This window comes from Capricornis sumatraensis, chromosome 2 (assembly GCF_032405125.1).
Source record: "Capricornis sumatraensis isolate serow.1 chromosome 2, serow.2, whole genome shotgun sequence".
Classification (NCBI taxonomy): domain Eukaryota; kingdom Metazoa; phylum Chordata; class Mammalia; order Artiodactyla; family Bovidae; genus Capricornis; species Capricornis sumatraensis.
In genome coordinates, this window is record NC_091070.1 from 166,136,134 (window position 1) to 166,153,537 (window position 17,404).

The 17,404-nt window shown below is 36.2% G+C and overlaps 1 protein-coding gene across 2 annotated transcripts in view; it reads left to right on the forward strand.

Annotated features, from left to right (window-relative positions):
- Positions 1-17,404, forward strand: part of ADGRL4 (adhesion G protein-coupled receptor L4) — a 138,596-nt gene that overhangs the window by 95,412 nt on the left and 25,780 nt on the right. For both annotated transcript variants that reach the window (XM_068963952.1, XM_068963951.1), the window contains exons 9-12: positions 2,836-3,009; positions 4,269-4,472; positions 7,232-7,452; positions 7,582-7,648. In XM_068963952.1, coding sequence (XP_068820053.1) covers positions 2,836-3,009; positions 4,269-4,472; positions 7,232-7,452; positions 7,582-7,648 — 666 coding nt within the window. The remainder of the gene's footprint in view (positions 1-2,835; positions 3,010-4,268; positions 4,473-7,231; positions 7,453-7,581; positions 7,649-17,404) is intronic.

A 17,404-nucleotide genomic window follows, 5' to 3' on the forward strand; every position in this document is an offset into this window, starting at 1 on the left:
GATATGCAGATGACACCACTCTTATGGCAGAAAGTGAAGGGGATCTAAAGAGCCTCTTGATGAAAGTGAAAGAGGAGACTGAAAAATTTGGCTTAAAGTTCATCATTCAGAAAACTAAGATCATGGCATCCAGTCCCATCACTTCATGCCAAATAGATGGGGAAACAGTGGAAACAGTGGCTGACTTTATTTTTCTGGGCTCAAAAATCACTGCAGATGGTGATTGCAGCCATGAAATGAAAAGACGTTTACTCCTTGGAAGGAAAGTTATGACCAACCTAGACAGCATATTCAAAGCAGAGACATTACTTTGCCAGCAAAGGTCTGTCTAGTGAAGGCTATGGTTTTTCCAGTGGTCATGTAAAGAAAGCTGAGCACAGAAGAATCGATGCTTTTGAATTTTGGTATTGGAGAAGACTCTTGAGTCCTTGGACTGCAAGGAGATCCAACCAGGACTAAAGGAGATCAGTCCTGGGTATTCACTGGAAGGACTGATGTTGAAGCTGAAACTCCAATACTTTGGCCACCTGATGCAAAGAGCTGACTTGTTTGAAAACACCCTGATGCTGGGAAAGATTGAGAGCAGGAGGAGAAGGGGATGACAGAGGATGAGAAAGATGAGTGGATGGCATCACTTACTCAATGGACATGGGTTTGGGTGGACTCTGGGAGTTGATAATTGACAGGGAGGCCTGGCGTGCCTGGTTCATGGGGTCATAAAGAGTCGGACACGACTGATCAACTGAAATGAACTGAACTGAACTGAATTGAACAGTTTATTGTGATCCACACAGTCAAAACTTCAGTGTAGTCAATGAATCAGAAGTAGATTTTTTTTTCTGGAATTCTCTTGCGTTTTCTGTGACCTAACACATATTGACAATTTGATCTCTGGTTTCTCTTTCTTTTGGTTTAGTCACTAAGTCGTGTCCAACTCTTGTGACCCTGACTGTAGATGGCCAGGCTCCTCCCTCTGTGGGATTTCTCAGGCAAGAATACTGAGGGGTTGCCATTTCCTTCTCCACGGGTTCTTCCCGACCCAGGGATCAAACCTGGGTCTCCTGCATTGCAGGCATATTCCTTACCGATTGAGCCACCAGAGAAGCCAGTACTATTTTATGCATGGTAGTGTACATATGGGCTTTTCTACTGACTCAGTAAAGAATCTGCCTGCGATGGGGAGACCTGGATTTGATCCCTGGGTCACGAAGATCCTCTGGAGAAAGAAATGGCCACCCGCTCCAGTGTTCTTGCCTGGAGAATCCCAAGGATAAAGGAGCCTGGTGGGATTCAGTCTATGGGATAGCAAGATTTGGACAGAGAATAGTGACTACACCACCACCAATATTTTCTTTAATGAATATTTAATCTGAAGATTTATGTTTGATTCTGTTTTACTACACTTATCAATGATTTGTTATTGTTGTTTAGTCACTAAGTCATGTCCAACTCTTTTGCAACCCCATGGACTATAGTCTGCCAGGCTCCTCTGTCCATGGGATTTCCAAGGCAAGAATACTGCAGTGGGTTGCCCTTTCCTTCTCCAGGGGATCTTCCAAACTCAGAAATCTCCACATCTCCTGCTTGGCAGGTGGATTCTTTACCACCGAGCCACCAGGTCTTAAATACAATTTTGACATATCTTAGTCTCTTAACACAATACCCTCTTCACCAGGCTCTTTGGAGGATCAGATTAAACAAAGTGGGTGAGAAAGCACGTGGTTAACTATAAATTGTTATATAATTGTAAATAGTTTCTATTTCTATAAGATAAACTAGCATAGATATATAGCATTCTATGAATAACTTATTAAAACTTACAGTGCATTCATCAGGTATTGTACTGTGATTAGTTAATATATGATAAGGAGAACTCTGCTACATATTGAACAGTCATCCTGTAATCTATTTGATCAGCCCCTGTGATCTATGATCTTACACTCACCACACTACCTCATTCATTACTGGAACTGCATTGGCTTCTAGATATATCTGGAAAACGTTCGTTGAGTCTCACTTCAGAGCTTTTCAGTATTATGTTCCAACTGTCAAAACCCTCTGTTCCCAAGTCTTCAGGGCTCACACTGTCACTTAATTGAAGTATTTTCTTAAACATCTTTTCCTGTGAGAAGCCTCCTCAAGGTTAATCCTGTTCCTACTTCCCTGGTTTATTTAATAAGTTCTCATCTTCTCATTAGAATATAAATTTACTTTTATATTCTATATACACTTTTTCTGTTTGCAATACACTTTTTCTGTTTTGTTCAGTGTTTTATTTTTAGCCCCTGGATCAATGACTAACAGCTAGTGCATACTCAATAAATATTTGCTGAAGATAATAAAGATAGTCCTGCACCACTCTAGACAAGATACATGATAGTGCTCAGTCGTCTCTGACTCTTTGCGACCCCATGGCCTGTAGCCCTTCGGGCTCCTCAGTCCATGGAATTTTTCCAGGTAAGAACATTGGAATAGGCTGTCATTTCCTCCTCCAGGGGATCTTCCTGACTCAGGAGTTCAACCCTGGTCTCCTGCATTTCCTGTATTAGCAAGCAGATTCTTTATCACTGAGCCACCTGGGAAGCCCCTACATGATCTCAGTTGATAATAATTCTCACAACTACATGAAACAGAATTGATAAAATATAGCATGGTCGTAGGATAAACTTCAGTTCTTTCACACAACAGCAGCACTCTCTTATTAGTGTTGATTTTATGCTTTACCTTTTAGGCGTGGTTTTAATTATATTATTATGCAAAATAGTATTTTAAATATAACTGAAACGATATCGTATGTGTGACTCTTTTCTCATCAGTAAAATGTCTCTTTTTCAGACCACAGATAAATATAAGAGTCAATGTGCATTCTGGAATTACTTACCTGACACCATGAATGGCAGCTGGTCTTCAGAGGGCTGTGAGCTGACATACTCGAATGATACCCACACCTCGTGCCGCTGTAACCACCTGACACATTTTGCAATTTTGATGTCTTCTGGTTCTTCTATTGTAAGGCAATTTCCTACTTCATATTTCTAAATCTGTCTTTGCTTTTTTTCTTGTTTTTTTTTTTTTATGTTGTTCAAGAGAATAAATAATTTTTTATGTTCTTTGGATGTAAATAGCATATTTAATTTATTGATGTGATTCAACATTACCTTTTTTAGTCTTTCTTTTCTTACCTGCATTCTATGACATGTCTAGTTTAAATCTTTGATTGTTTTTAGTGTAAGACTTACCAATCTATAATAACTAGTAGGTTGTATATCAGATTTCTATCCAGACTTTAGTTTTTAATGCTGCTTTTAGGAACCATTTGTACATTTTAAAGGATCATGAACTTTAAGTGCCTTTCCCTTTGTATTGAAAGTTTAATTTTATTGATGACAGATTCATTTAAATTTCTGATACCTGGTCAATAAGTGTTAGCACATCTGTAACAAATACAGTTTTTTAATAATGTAGAATGCCACAGAATTTTAGACATGAAAAATCCCACTAAAGTGAAAAGCTTCAGATTATGTATTTTACATCATAATATCTTGCATTTACATTGTATAATTTTTTTTATTTTGTATTTTGTAATCTTTAGATTGCAGTCTCACTTCTATACAAAACTTAGAATTCACCAAATTCTTATTGTGACTAAATAAATCTGCCTAAGCGTAATGTCAGTGATAAAGATTTTTTTTTTTTTTTCTGAATGAAAGGTGATTTTTTCTGAATGTTAAATAAACTAAGGTGCCTCTGTTATGTATATAAAACCATCTGGTTAGAGTGAAACCAAACTTTCCCATTTCAAAGTCTCTCACCTGTACTATTTTGTTATTCTATTTTTGCAGCATTTCTGATACCTTCATTTAATGTGTTTAAATGAATTACTGCATAGAAGTAAGACTTATTCTTGTCACTGATAAATCTGCTTTAATTAACCATTTTCACATTACAATAATGAATTGCCTTGCTAATACCAAGAAACCGATGGTGGTAACATTGTTAAACCATATACTAATATATACTATGCTTAGAAAAAAAATCACTAATTACAGAACTGTTAAAGTGCTATGTGATTTATATCAGATTTCTGTGAATATTAAGCATATTCAGAAGTACAAAGTTTTCTCATCTAAATGCACATTTGTATTTTTACATTTTAGAAACAGTTTGATTAATGTTTCACCAAAAGAGAAAGTTCATTATATGTTGCAGTTCCTTTGACAAGCTACTGAGTTAAGTCTCTTAACAGCTGTATTATTATTTTCCCTTAGGGTATTAAAGATTATAATATTCTTACAAGGATCACTCAACTAGGAATAATTATTTCACTGATTTGCCTTGCTCTATGCATTTTTACCTTCTGGTTCTTCAGTGAAATTCAAAGCACGAGGACAACAATTCACAAAAATCTCTGCTGTAGCCTGTTCCTTGCTGAACTTGTTTTTCTTGTTGGGATAAATACAAATACCAATAAGGTATGTAGATCTCTCTTACGCTCTGCTTTCTAGATTTTTACTTTCCTAAATATATATGTAATCGAAACATGAATTGAAATTAAGGGCTCGGTGGAGCAAGCACACTATATACTTTGTTCTTAAAGCTTTTCTAAGTTTGAAATGCTAACATATATTAGCAGCTTGCTGATTAATTCCATTAACCACAGTGGCCCTCATGATGAGGTGTAAAAAGAAATAACCTTGTTTTGTTTTGGTTTGTTTTGGTTTCTTTCTACATGGCCATTAAACAAAAGTGGAGGGGAGAAAAATAGTAGAAAACAATGTTTATCGTATGACAGGGACAGAACACAAAAGAGATTAAAATTCATAGGCTGAAATTTGATGAATTAGCTCAACCTAGTAACTGCACTTTTGTAATAACTATTTTCACCATTAATGATCTAGAGCCTTATCAAATATCTCCCATATTGATTTAGACTGGGTCATCCTAAGGTGAGATAAAACAAGCAATAACTTTATGAGATGAAATGACTCTGAGAGAAGATGGGAAGAGAAAGACATGGAGAGCCATCAGACCAGGATGCAGGTCTGAGCCTAAGTGAAGAAGGAAAGAAGGAGGAAAGGACTAGTGGTAGAAGTAGAAGCACCTCGGGCTTCCCAGGTGGTGCTAGTGGTAAAGAACCCACCTGGCAATGCAGGAGATTAAGAGATGCAAGTTCGATCCCTGGGTCGGAAAGATCCCCTGGAGGAGATGGTATGGAGAGGTAAAGATCCCCTGGAGGAGATCCTTCACAGAGGAATCTGATGGATTACAGTCCATGAGGCCACAAATAGTTGGACACAACTGAAGTGACTTACCACACATGCACAGAAACATTACAAAGCAGGGCAGTTGAGGAAAGCTCAGCTTGCCTGTGAAGTAGTCCTTTCAGAAGACCCTCAACCAAAGTCACGTGGCAGATCTCTCAAGAAGAGTAATGTCTTGCTGTGCTCAGTCAATGGCTGCCAGCAGTCAATCCTAAAGGAAATCAACCCTGAATATTCATTGAAAGGACCGATGCAGAAGGTGAAGCCCCAATACTTGGGCCACCTGATGTGAAGAGCCAACTCATTGTAAGAGACTCTAATGCCAGGAAAGATTGAAGGCAAAAGGAGAAGAGGGCAGCAGAGGATGAGATGCTTGGATGGCATCACCAACTCAAAGGATATGAATTTGAGCAAACTCTGGGAGATAGTGAAGGAAAGGGAAGCCTGACATGCTGCAGTCCTTGGGGTCTCACCAAGTCTGACATGACTTAGTGAGTGAATAACAGCAACAGCCATCGGAAATCGTGAGCACCTCAGTGGCTTTCCTGTGCAGCTGCTGCAGCCCACTCTGCAGCTGGAGACCAGAGAAATACATCAACATGACCACAGAACCTTCAGTTGCCTCCATATTTCCATTCTTTTTAGTGATCTTCCAAGCAGTGGAGGTAACCCATCAGTTATCAATGTTCTCTTCTAAAGTAGATGCCACAAAGCACCTATTTAATATAATATATGCTAAATTGTAAACTCCATATCTGTTTTTGTTTGTTTTTCAATGGTATTTATAACATCATTCATTTTTGCGTATCCCCACTATCCTCCAATGCATAATTCCCCTGTCTTCATCCCATCATTATCCTCATCACAAAACTATTTTTTTCAGTCTTTCTTTTCAATTCTGTGTTTCAACTGTCAAATTCTCCCCATTTTCAAGCCATATTTCAAATTTCACTTCTGCACTAAAGTGGTTCCCATATTTTAATCATCATCCCCAACCTTATATAGTGCTCTAAAATGTATTTTAGTAGGTTATCTCTTTATGGTTGACTTATATTCTATTAAGTTTGTTAAGTATCTAAATATTATTATGTTATCTCACCAGTAATTGGGTTGTGTGTGTGTATGTGTGTTAGTCACTCAGTCATGTGCGACTCTTTGTGACCCCATAAACTGTAGCCTGCCAGGCTCCTCTGTTCATGGTATTCTCCAGGCAAGAATACTGGAGTGGGTTGCCATTTCCTTCTCCAAGGAATCTTCCTGACCCAGGCATCAAACCTGGGTCTTCCACATTACGGGCAGATTCTTTACCATCAGAGCCACCAGAGAAGCCCAATTATGTTAGTTCTGTTAATACAGAAATGTATAACTGCTGCATTTGTTATTTCTAACTCTAGTTCTAAGTTTGAAGTCAGTACTAATAGATAACATTTTACTGAAATCTATCTCAAATGTACCTGTTAATCTTGTAACTTAAAGTGAATGTATAATGGGTATTTTTGTAAAATATATCATCATTTATTCATTTGTTTTATAAATTCAGTACTCTCTCTTATTTATTATGTTTTAACATAGTGTTAGCAATAATTTTCATTCTTTGAGCACGATTAAAATAAAGACATCTTCAGAACAGAAATCAGCTCAAATCATAACATAGTCACTGAGATTATCATGGTTGCATGTGACCAATCCACAGTTTATCACATAAGTGTATAAAAAGTGTAAATCTCTAGACAAGACTAGCAACTTAATTCTATTACAAGACTGATGAGTGTTGCACATTGATGAAGCACAGTTCTCTTAAATCAGGTGGAAGTGGTACAATTAAAAAGCTTGACATTTGACAAGGATATTTTACTGTGATCAAGCATTATATAAAATAGTATAATTTATAGAGAAAGTCAAGGTTTTTTTTGTTACAATAATGTTAAAATAAGCATTGCTTATGGTTTCGTTCTTTCTTTGTGGTCTAGCTCTTCTGTTCCATCGTTGCTGGGCTGCTGCACTACTTCTTTTTAGCTGCCTTTGCATGGATGTGCATTGAAGGCATCCACCTCTATCTCATTGTTGTAGGAGTCATCTATAACAAAGGATTTTTGCACAAGAATTTTTATATTTTTGGCTATCTCAGCCCAGCTGTGGTAGTTGGATTTTCAGCATCATTAGGATACAGATATTATGGCACCACCAAAGTGTAAGTTAAGATGTTCTCATAAATATTTGATATGCAATTCTGAATAAGCTGTGTATGTCATTGAAACTCTTGCTTTGTCGAAGTACATACAAACATAAGTATAGATTTTATCTATTATTTACTTTTCAGATGTTGGCTTAGCACAGAAAACAACTTTATCTGGAGTTTTATAGGACCAGCCTGTCTAATCATTCTTGTAAGTATATTTTAAAACTGTGGTTAGAATTCGGAAAAGTGTTGATTTAAAAGTGCTTGAAATTCTCAGCAATCAGTCTTTACTTTGAGAGGAAAATTTATTTGAGCACTTTACTATAAATCATTTATTAACACTATAAATATTGCTTCACTAATAAGAAAACATATACATCTTAAACTCAAAGCTATTACAGTTCACTTGCACCTCTTGGGAGGATGTATTTTTGCATTACTTGTAAGAAAAGCATTTTTCACTTATCAGTAGTATCTCAGCATACTTCAGTACTGAGAGTGTGCCAACCAGCTGATAATCTGGCATTTCAGATGTTTACGTTATTTAATCTTTTATCAATGATCAGTGATCTTTGAAGATTAGACTGTCATCTTTATAGTTTTATCATCCTTATGTACCCTGTCATCACGAAAGTGATTTCAAACTAAATTGCAACATCAGAGACAAGAACCCACTATTTCCCATGAGCAGACAAGTCATGTATTGATAGCCCTATTTCAGTTGGGAAGAAGGCCTTTTAATTCTTATTGGAAGTGGTTTCAAACCTACAAATTTGGCAGCTGTTATATGTTCCATTCTAAATAAAGACATTTTTATATGTCTCCAGAGCATTTCTAAGTGCCGTAAGTTTTCAAAGCCATTCTGAATATAATAGTCTGTCAGTGAATCTGGGAGGTCTGACAGTGCTCTACAATAGAATGAATTGTTAATGGAGGAGTTGTGACAATATTTTGGACAACTTTGTCCCATATGTTTTGACCATAAGTTAGATATCTTTTTGAATTTTTTTCCTCTCAGTCTTTCCCCATGTGTTTTTATGGTTGTGAGGAAGCTGCTAAATGGAAAAAGACTTGAAATGCAAAGCAGAGGATTTGTATCAAGTTTTATTTTTTAATGGCATGATTGAAAGTCCATTTAGAGACTATATTTCCTAAACATTGCAGAAAAATTGCTTATAATTCTGACAATGAGTCTAGCAATAGAAAAAGAAAAGATTGGCAAGATTTCAGCTAAAACAGTTTCCGAGTTAATTTAGAATTGCAAAATTTTCAACTGTGTGAGACTATAGGTTGAATAAGTCCCATCCATGTATTTCCATGCCTTTCCCTGATATGGGTATTTTGTGTGTAGGCCCTGTCTATATATTCTTATTGTACTTATTCCTTCTCTACAGAGTGGACCATCTCTGATACTGTTTTGTACAAGTGAAAGTTCTGTGGATCAGTGATCCTTAGAGTTTAGAGGAACGTATGAGTTAGGAATTTTCTGAAAACAGGACAAAATAACAAGCGTGCTTCTCTAAAGTAAGAAATGGAAAGTGTTCCCTGAAATTATATTTTTACTCTTGCTGCTATAAGGGGAGAGATAACTGGATTCTCTTATGGTAAGATGGATGGACTTTAGAAAGGATATCCAAAAATGAGTCCTGTAAACTTCCCTAGAAACCTAAATGAACAGGGTCACACTGTCCTAGTCTGAAATCAATGAACCAATGTGTCTTCCATACAGTTTCTGTATATTAATCATTCCATTTAACTAGAGGGTCAACTATTTAAGAAATGGATAAGGCCCCTTAGTTTTACTCTAAAACTGAATACTGTTTATCTTTTATATATATTTAAAACAGCAGAAATTCTTTAAATAATTATTGAATGAAAGTGAATTCCTTTACTCTAGTTATCTCACTTTCTGTGCTAATGCTGGCATATTATTATTAAGCAGTATGATACATTAAGTAAAACTTTTCCTGTTGTCCTAGAATAGTATTGAGTTCAATGAGTAAAAGAAATATTGAGCACCAGATATTTTAAAAAGAGCCCCAATAGTTTGGACCTGACACTTTCCAGGGGTCTTACAAAGAGAGCAGGACCAGCTATAAACCAGTAAGGAGATTTGGGGGCTGGTGGGGGCGAGAGAGTCATGACTTGGAATTAGGAGTCTTTGGCCTGTAAGGGAGTGCATTGTTATTCGTGTAAAGATTTTCTTTACCTTACCAGTGGAAAGAAATAAGTGCTCCCCCCAGTTCTCCTTGAAGACAGGTTGTAGAGGAGTACTGTAAAATGTCTATAGACAATGGCATTGGAAATGGTGAAAGAGTAAAAGCTCTCCTCCTGACCCCAGATTGAATGCCAGGGGAATTTTAATGTCTCCTTGATATACAAGAGCAGAGTATGAACAGTGTTTATGACGCCTTGACATATTCCCCTCACTTTGGGTCAAGGGTGAACATAGAACATAGAGTTGCTTTTGGTTCCCTGCAGATTGCATGCTTATTGTCCATTCCCTTGACAGCAGGGAGGAAAAGGATTATTGTAGAGTGTGCCTGGAAATAAAATGATGGGGATAACACACAAAGGTTTCAGCTATCTTATAGGTACAGAAAATTTAGACAAAGAAAAGTTGTAGGGGTACACAGAATGTTGTCAGGTCAAGTGAAGTTACAGACAACAAGAGAATAGGTTGAGGACAGGAATGTTGAATGGTAGCATGGCTAGCACTCTCTGAAAATAGAAGGGGTTAAAATGGAAATAAATACTATAAACACTAAGATCAAACTTACCATCTAAGTGGAGGCCAACACATAAACCAAGATTGTTGTTGTTGAATCACTAAGTCATGGCCAATTCTTCTGTGACTCCATGGACTGTAGCCCCTCAGGCTCCCTGTCCATGGTGTTTCCCAGGCAAGAATACTGGAGTGGGTTGCCATTTCCTCCTCCAGGGGATCTTCCTGACCCAGGGACTGAACCCATGTCTCCTGCATTGGCAGGCAGATTCTTTATCCCTGAGCCACAGGGGAAGCACACCAAGACTACCAACAGTGATAAGAACCAAACTAAACCAGAGTGCTGTCATGAAGCTCTCTCCATCACCAAGAGCTGATCAAACCCTTCTAGCCCCCTGCAGCAGAGAAGCTGAGCTTTATGAATGGAGGAACACATCCTAGAACCAACCATGCCACTCTAACAGTCATCTACGCAGAATTACTGAATTGAAAATTATCATCCTATGTTGGGGGATATTCTGGTAGGAAAGGTTGCCAAGCCATATCATTAAGTTTGCTATCTTAATTGAGTGATCTGGGCATGATGGGAAAACAAAGGAAATATAAGAACTATGCTCTGTCCGCTATAGTATCAGTGAGGAGAAAGCAAGTTGAAACAAATGCAAAGTATAACATATAATTAAATATAAGTGGTAACTGGTGAGATCTGAGAGACATCAACATGGTCTGGACCACATCAGTGAGATGAGAAACTCATTTGTGGATGGGTGAGAAACAGAGTCTACTCTACATACACTGGATTCTTAGTGTGAACTTAAGTGTCCTCTAAGCAGCCTGTAAGCTTGCCAGATTCCTTCTGAAGGAAAACAAAGGGCACAGACAAAATAGTTGCTAAAGAATCCCAGAAATCACAGAATTAGGTTATTAAAAATATTCAATAATCATATTTTCATAGCTACATCACTTCTTAAGTCTATGTGTCATTAATTATGAAATTTCCCACCCTGAACTTATCCATTTCTTCTCTACTTTCATAATCAGACATTTGTTATCCTATTGAGTCACTGCTTCTCCTGAGATTATAGTATTAATAACAATAATCAGAATTTTAAATTTACAATTTATTGAGCAGCTACTAACTTTAAAAAGACAGCTAATATTTTAATATTCAGTCTCCTTAAATCATCCACCCACATTGTTATTGTCCCATTTTATAGTTAATGAAAAGTAAAATTTGATTCAAAATGCTAAGTGATTGGTCCCAAGACACTACAAATAAATAAGGCTAGAACTTGAAACTAGTTCTGTATTAATTTTAACTTGCCACTTTTGCAATTGCCTTCGAATCTGACATTCTGATGCCATTCTGTCCCATTTCATTTTAATCTATTCATAATCAACTGGCCCAAACTTAGGTCACATAGTGGGAACTATTAATAAGAAAAATAAGAACATTAATATTAAGCTCATTTATTCCTGGCAATAAGTGTGTTAGTGTATTTAGTCTAATCTTTTAACAACTCAGAAATGCATGTGTGTGATGTATTTTATTTTCAAGTTGGAGAAATTGAAGTATTGAGTGGTTACACAATTGGCCAAATAGCCACTAAGTACATAAAGCAGGAACTCGGGTTCATGAATTTGAATCCATGTCCTACTTTCTTCATCTCAGTGCCGATAGTTTCCCTTGACCTATAGTTCGGAGACTGGTGGGCTGCTGTCTATGGGGTCGCAGAGTCGGACACGACTGAAGCGACTTAGCAGAAGCAGCAGCATAGTTCAAATAGGGCTTCCCTGTGGCTCAGCAGTAAAGAATCTGCCAGCAATGCAGGAGACATGGGTTTGATCCCTGGGTTGGAAAGATCCGCTGGAGAAGGAAGTGGCAACCCACTCCAGTATTCTTGCTTGAGAAATCCAACGGACAGAGGAGCCTGGCAGGCTACAGTCCATGGGGTTGCAAAAGAGTTGGACACAACTTTAGCAACTAAACCACCACCACATGTTTCAAATACCATAGACTGGTATATAATGTTATCAGTAGTTTAGCCAAGCCCTGTCTATTCTGTCCTTTTTCACACTGCATGTTTCCACTAAACAACTCTTTTAAAAACATTATCCTCTTTAGAATATTTACTGTTCCTTGGCTATTCCCTTGACTCTTTTCAGTCAATAATCCTACCACCTTGTGATGCCTGAAATCAGCTTGATCCTTTCTTCAACATGGTACCACAGAACTTTGACTCCGTTCCTAAAGAGTACTTTTAATGCTTTGTTTGGTTTCACATGGTAACTTTCTCTGTGCATTACGCTTCTCGTCTCCAACATCCAAACACCCAAAGAGCTGTGAGTCTCTTGGTTCACTAACCATAACTTGTTCAATAATCAGTGCCACTGGTTGCATGACCTTAGGGCCCACAGCCCAATGAGTTGCAAATGAATTCTCTACAGAGCAACATTCACAATACATTCTATGCATGATTGGACTCTACACTGTAAAACTGTCAGCCCTCTCTTTGGTTACTCCAGAACACAGAAGGTAGGAAGTCCTTAATAATTATCTAGTTTAATTGATTCATTAATAAAGACCATGATAATAAAAGAGGCAGGAAGAAACACCCTGTGACTTTCTTAAGACATATATTCTGGATTCCTACCATGTAAAATGAAGATAATGATGGCCAGTCCAACAAAAAAAGATACAGTAAATACCAAACAAATTTTTAGAAAAACAATCTATTCTTTAAAAATTAAAACAGTAAAACACACAATAATTTGGAGGACAATCTTGGCTTTCTTAGCTTTACTTTTTGTATTAAAAATTAAAATAAAACCCTGATTTTAAAACCATCATTTGCACAACAAAAATCTGTATGCCACAAAATGTATGTTTGTCCAATATAGTGTGTGTGTATATACATATACATAAGCATGTGAAAGTGAAAGTGTTGTGTCTGACTCTTTGCAACCCCATGGACTATAGCCCACCAGGCTCCTCTGTCCATGGAATTCTCCAGGCAAGAATACTGGAATGGGTTGCCATGCCCTTCTCCAGGGGATCTTCCTGACCTGGAGATCAGACTTGGCTTTCCTGCATTTCAAGTAAATTCTATACTGTCTGAGCCACCAGGGAAGCCCATAGCTAAGCATAATTCACCACTAATTTTTGAATAGTGGTGAAGATATGACATCATTTGTTTAATTATCTGAAGGTGAAGGTGAAGTCGCTCAGTCGTGTCCGACTCTTTGCGACCCCGTGGACGGTAACCTACTAGGCTTCTCCGTCCATGGGATTCTCCAGGCAAGAGTACTGGAGTGGATTGCCATTTCTTTCTCTAGGGGATCTTCCCAACCCAGGGATTGAACCCAGGTCTCCCGCATTGAATGCAGACGCTTTAACCTCTGAGCCACCAGGGAAGTGGCTGATTATAGCAAGATGTTATATTGTAATAAATGTGTTTGTTATATGGACTTGGTTAAAATTCACTAGTACAGTCTACTGGAAAACATAACTGAAATGAAATAAAATGTGAAATATCTTAAAGAAAGTAGTAGAAATTTAATAGGATAAATAGTATATTTTTTCCAGAATAAAGATAAAATATAAGGAAGTCTTCAAATTTTAATAGAAAATTTGTGGTGACTTGGCTGTGTGTGCCTTTAAATGGGAGATAAGATTGCTTTCACAGCTTTCTCTGAACAAATCTGGGAAAACTTGCCCTTGTAAACAACATTTTAATAGAACAATTGACAATGACTTTAATTCTTACATGGAATGCTTTTATTTCTTCTGAAGACTAAGAGCTAGTTCCCAGTAAATGATATTTGTTTATTTTTATGAATGGAGCCCTGGGGCATGTCTGTTTTGGGGTTATAATAATAATACCTTTAAGACAATATGTAAATAAGTATAGTTCAGCACTGGTGGATTTTTCTACTCCTTGATACATTGTTTTTTAACTATTTAGGTATTTGAGCAGCAACATTTCTGCATTGATCAAATGAATGTACTTCCTCAGGTGTTAACTCATTATTACTAAGGATATCTTGGAATTCTGAAGTATGAACTGCTGACCCCATGATTCTATCTATGAATTGCTACCTTTACAATGTTAAGGTTATAACTATACATGAAAAGGCCTAGCCATGCTTTTGAAAGACTGAGCTGTACAAGAAAGAGATTTCTAAATCTTTGTAAGGCAAGCTGCAAACTGAAGATAATTTCATATTTTATTTTCTTTCTTCAATATTTTTAATCTCTCATGCTGAATTCTTTTAACTAAAACTATACAAATGATTAGATTCAAGTACACAAATATAAAAAAGTTTGTAAAATAATTTAACTTTTAAGTAGAAATTGAAGTTTCCTATAGATATGTTCAGTATTGAAGAATTTAATTTGCTTGATTGAGGCAAATGTTAATTAAGCTGTGTCCAATTAAGGCATTTTCTTTTTTTAAAAAAAAGAGAGCTTTCATTTGAATTTAAATCACAACTCTTATAATTGAGTGTTTCTACATTGCTGCTTTACCCATTTCTCTTTAGGTTGCCCAGAGTTCCACTCAGTTTTTTGTGGTGGTCTCCTCTAGTTGTTCCAAATTGTCTTTAATTCCCTTTCACCAGGAAACACTAATTAAAACCTACTCAGAAATGAATTCCTCACATAGCCCTTACAAGCAGACCGTGTCTATGTGTACTTATTATTATGTGATGTATTCTTATTGCATTTTTTAAGATTACTTAAGATTTCACAAATTTCCCACACTTGAAAGAAATGTAAATATTAAACTTTCTAAAGTAAAAAGTGAGCACTTCAAAACATGCTCCATGACTTACTCTTCTTTTTCTTAATATTTACTTTTTATCCTTCCTGACTTTTGCTATGGATACATGCACACATAAACATATATATATACACATATATGTGCACCTACATATGTATAAATGTAAGTAATAAATTTGATTATAATTATAAACATATGAATTATAAATTCATATAACCTTAATTATTTATAACCTGTAACATATTGTATTCATCTTTCCTTGTTAGAATATACAATTCTACCATTTTTTATCATTGCCTATTATGAGTATCCTCTTTTATTTAACTTCTTACTTATTGAACACTTGTTCATGCAAGAGAATGGCTATTTCAATACAATTACATATACTTGTTATGTAAATTTGTTAGGAAATGTTTCTTAGAAGTAAAATATACAGCACAGGAATATAGTCAATAATATTACAATAACTTTGCATGCTACTTAAGGTACAAAATTATCAAATTTCTTGTTGCACGCCTGAAAGGGTTATTGAGTCCAAGCTCGCTCTGCTTGCCATGTGACAGATCAGTAAGTCGACATACAAAATGTTAAGGCAAGGAATATGACTTCATTTGGAAAACCAACTGAATGAGACTATGGGAGACTAATGTCTCAAAATAACTATTTTATCAGTGCTGGATGTCAGGTTCTTTTATAGAACAGAGGTACGGGATGTGGGGTGAGGAAGAAAAGTAAGAGGATCATTAATCTTGCAGATATCTCCTGGAATGGCCAATTTCTGGGATTGGATGTGTTAATTTCTTCCTTCCTGTAGCCATCCACAGGTAGACAGGGTCCCATACAAAAGCATTTTGGTTTAACATTCAGGTAGAGGGGCTGGGTTCCCCAAGACAAGCCATTATGTATGGACAGTATCCTTTTAGTGAACAAAAGCAACCAGAAGCCAAGATTAAAGTAAAAGAAACAGATCCAATGGAGTTGTTTCCTGTAACAAAAGTAATGTAACATTGTAATTCGGCTAAACTTCAAGTTAAAAAGAAAAGTACAAAGGCAAGTAGAGGAAGACTTTTGAAGTTACAAATTGCCTCCAAAACATTTACTTCAATTGATATTCCACTTTCATTGGCAAATTATAAGAATGGCCATTTTCTGACATTTTGCCAATATTAGATTGTTTTATCTACTGTGGTTATTTTATGGCTATATTGGAATATATAAACTGAAAGGACGAATTATGATAGACCAAGATTCTGTAACAGTGGCATTGTTGACATTTAGGACCAGATCTTTGTTTGGGGGCCTTTGCCTTATAGAAGTTTAGTAGCATCTCTGACTTCTACTCACCAGATGCCAGTAGCACCAGCTCACATACCAGCCAGGGATGACAAACAAAATGGTCTCCAAAAATAACAAAATGTCTTTTGAGGGTCATATTCCTCATTCTCCTGATTGGGAGCTACTATCCTACATTGGATTATAAGTTTCTTTAATAGGAATGCATTTGCAGCTTTCTTTAATTGGCATAAATATAAGAAAAGGAATTGAAATCATAGCTTGGGCAATGTCCTTTAGATGACCCCATCGAAGCTATATTAGAAACACTATTCATTGTAAATTTTAAATGGTGGGGATAACATTTTAATTACATGTTCTAATTTAATGGCATCATATTTGTTAACTGCATTTTTTAGTGACCTCTGTGGTTCAGTATTCTATCATTTTCACCATATTATGTGTTATTAAGAACTTCAGAGCCTATAACATTTAGCTATTTTTTTAATATTATTCTGACCTTCTTACAACAGGTAGCTAGAATTTTAAAAAGAAAAAGTGGAGCTAAAAGAACAACATAAATAATACATTTGTAGTTTTCAGTGTATTCCTATTCATGGGGGTTATATTCTTACCAGAAATACCTTTTGCAGATAATCTACTAGCTACTTGTTCTAGAAAATTTCATAAAAATTGAATAACTTTATAAAAATTGGAGATCAAAAATAATATTGAAAAAGAAAAACTTTGAGTCTCTCAAGCCCAATTAGAAATTACCAGCCAAGGTGAAGTTTATCACTGGTGCTTTTGTATAAATGCAGCTTTACATTGAGGGATATTACATAATGAAATGGTGAAAGGAAAACAGTAAGAATGTTGGTACAGCAAGATAGTCAGTATAATTATTATTCAGTTTACATTCGTTCAATCTCTTAATCTTTACAAAACCCTTTTAGCATTTCAGTTAATCTTCCCAAAAGCTTCAGTAATATATGAAAATTAAGATAGTAATAGCATGTAATGAGATAATGTATTACTAGATTTTTGCTAGATCTAGTAACTATAATCTTGACTTATCTATTTATAAATACCTATGGGGATTCTGCTATTTATAGCTTTTTAAAGAAGTATACTAATGCCTTGAGAAGAACTGATTACACTAAAGCAAATTATGTACATTCTTATG